This window comes from Echinococcus granulosus, assembly GCF_000524195.1.
Source record: "Echinococcus granulosus chromosome Unknown EG_S00168, whole genome shotgun sequence".
Classification (NCBI taxonomy): domain Eukaryota; kingdom Metazoa; phylum Platyhelminthes; class Cestoda; order Cyclophyllidea; family Taeniidae; genus Echinococcus; species Echinococcus granulosus.
This window is the reverse complement of record NW_020170548.1, coordinates 9,389-10,625: the sequence shown is the minus strand read 5'-3', so window position 1 is coordinate 10,625 and position 1,237 is coordinate 9,389. Positions and strand designations below refer to the sequence as shown.

At 39.8% G+C, this 1,237-nt stretch overlaps 1 protein-coding gene across 1 annotated transcript; it reads left to right on the top strand. All coding sequences in view use genetic code 11, as the record gives it.

The window, feature by feature from the left end:
* Nucleotides 1-100: 100 nt before the first annotated feature.
* Nucleotides 101-1,215, top strand: EGR_09799 (hypothetical protein; the record flags this gene model as incomplete). Its single annotated transcript, XM_024499048.1, has 3 exons — nucleotides 101-143; nucleotides 994-1,058; nucleotides 1,132-1,215. The coding sequence occupies 3 exons, from the start codon at nucleotides 101-103 to the stop codon at nucleotides 1,213-1,215; spliced, it is 192 nt and encodes a 63-aa protein (XP_024346527.1).
* Nucleotides 1,216-1,237: the final 22 nt, after the last annotated feature.

The window sequence follows — 1,237 nt, the reverse complement described above, 5'->3', positions numbered from 1 at the left end:
CTAATAAATATGTTGAAATTAAATCAACCGAGTTGTTCTAAGCTTACTAGGAAGAGGGGGGAGGAGACCTGCAGGTCTCGCCCTACATATTCATCTCCGCATGAGGGGTGGTAGTCCCTTGATTTGTGGTAGATTTCGTAGTGGTAAATGCTTAAGGTTGCATAAAAGGGATTTTATTACTTGTTATCTGTATGAGATGTCACGGTAGAATGTGGTACGTGTATGTATTTTAGCCGTTCTGTAAGTATTGGTGAATTTGAGGTCATGGCTCGATTGCTAGCGTTAGGGATGTTACATTTCTTAACTACCCTTCATTAGTGCAAATTGTCCATTTGAAAGCTTTGAATGTTGTGAATATTGTGCAAGCACAAAATAAACTACGTTCATTTTCATTATAGTTTGTCTGCATCCACGGTGGAATGCATTAATTCCGCGGTGAAATTTTGCTGTATGGTAAGAGGTGTGTGGTGTGTGCTCATTTGCCTGTTTTTTTTTGCGGAAAAGCGATTTCAATTTTGCTTTTTATCTGCATTTGAACCATCTGTTAAGCCGAGAAGTAGAGTTAGGCCCAGAATTGTAGGCTCTCCCCACACGTTAAGTACTTTCGTCTCCGAATACAGGTGATCGCTCAATGAAGTCAGCCATTTTAGTGGCCCGCATTGTGGTTGAATTGAATTTGAGTTGAGTTAAACTTTCTTTAATTGTGGGTTACTCCATTTGAAAAGCACTAATTCGGGCTACTCTTACGCACCCCTTTACTATTTTGATCTTAATTTTCTGATGCACATCGGAATTTGCAAAAAATATTGTTTAATTATTGGATGCGAATCCAAATGTCTGGGCCTAAAGCATTCTTAGGCAAAAGTTGCTCTCTATGATCCTTTTGGAGCGAATGTATTTGTTCGCTATGGGCCAGCAGAATTAAACGCGTATAAAAGTTTGAACTCCGCTGAGTAAGTTTCGATTTCCTTATTCTTCTCGCCACTGTTATAGGCAAAACGTTGGTCCATGTTGCTGTGGATCCAATTCTCCTAAACGTTTTCCGAACTCGGAGTGAAGTAAGTTGCTGTTTTGAATATATGTTGATAAAGGTAGTCAAATTAATGCATGATTGCATTACCGGTGTTGAAGATGTTGACAACTGTGGCTAACGAATTGGATCTAGGAAAGACAGTGCAGGGTATTACCCTTTTACAGGCTCTTCCAGTGTTGTGAAGTCGCAGCTGTAAAAATGCCA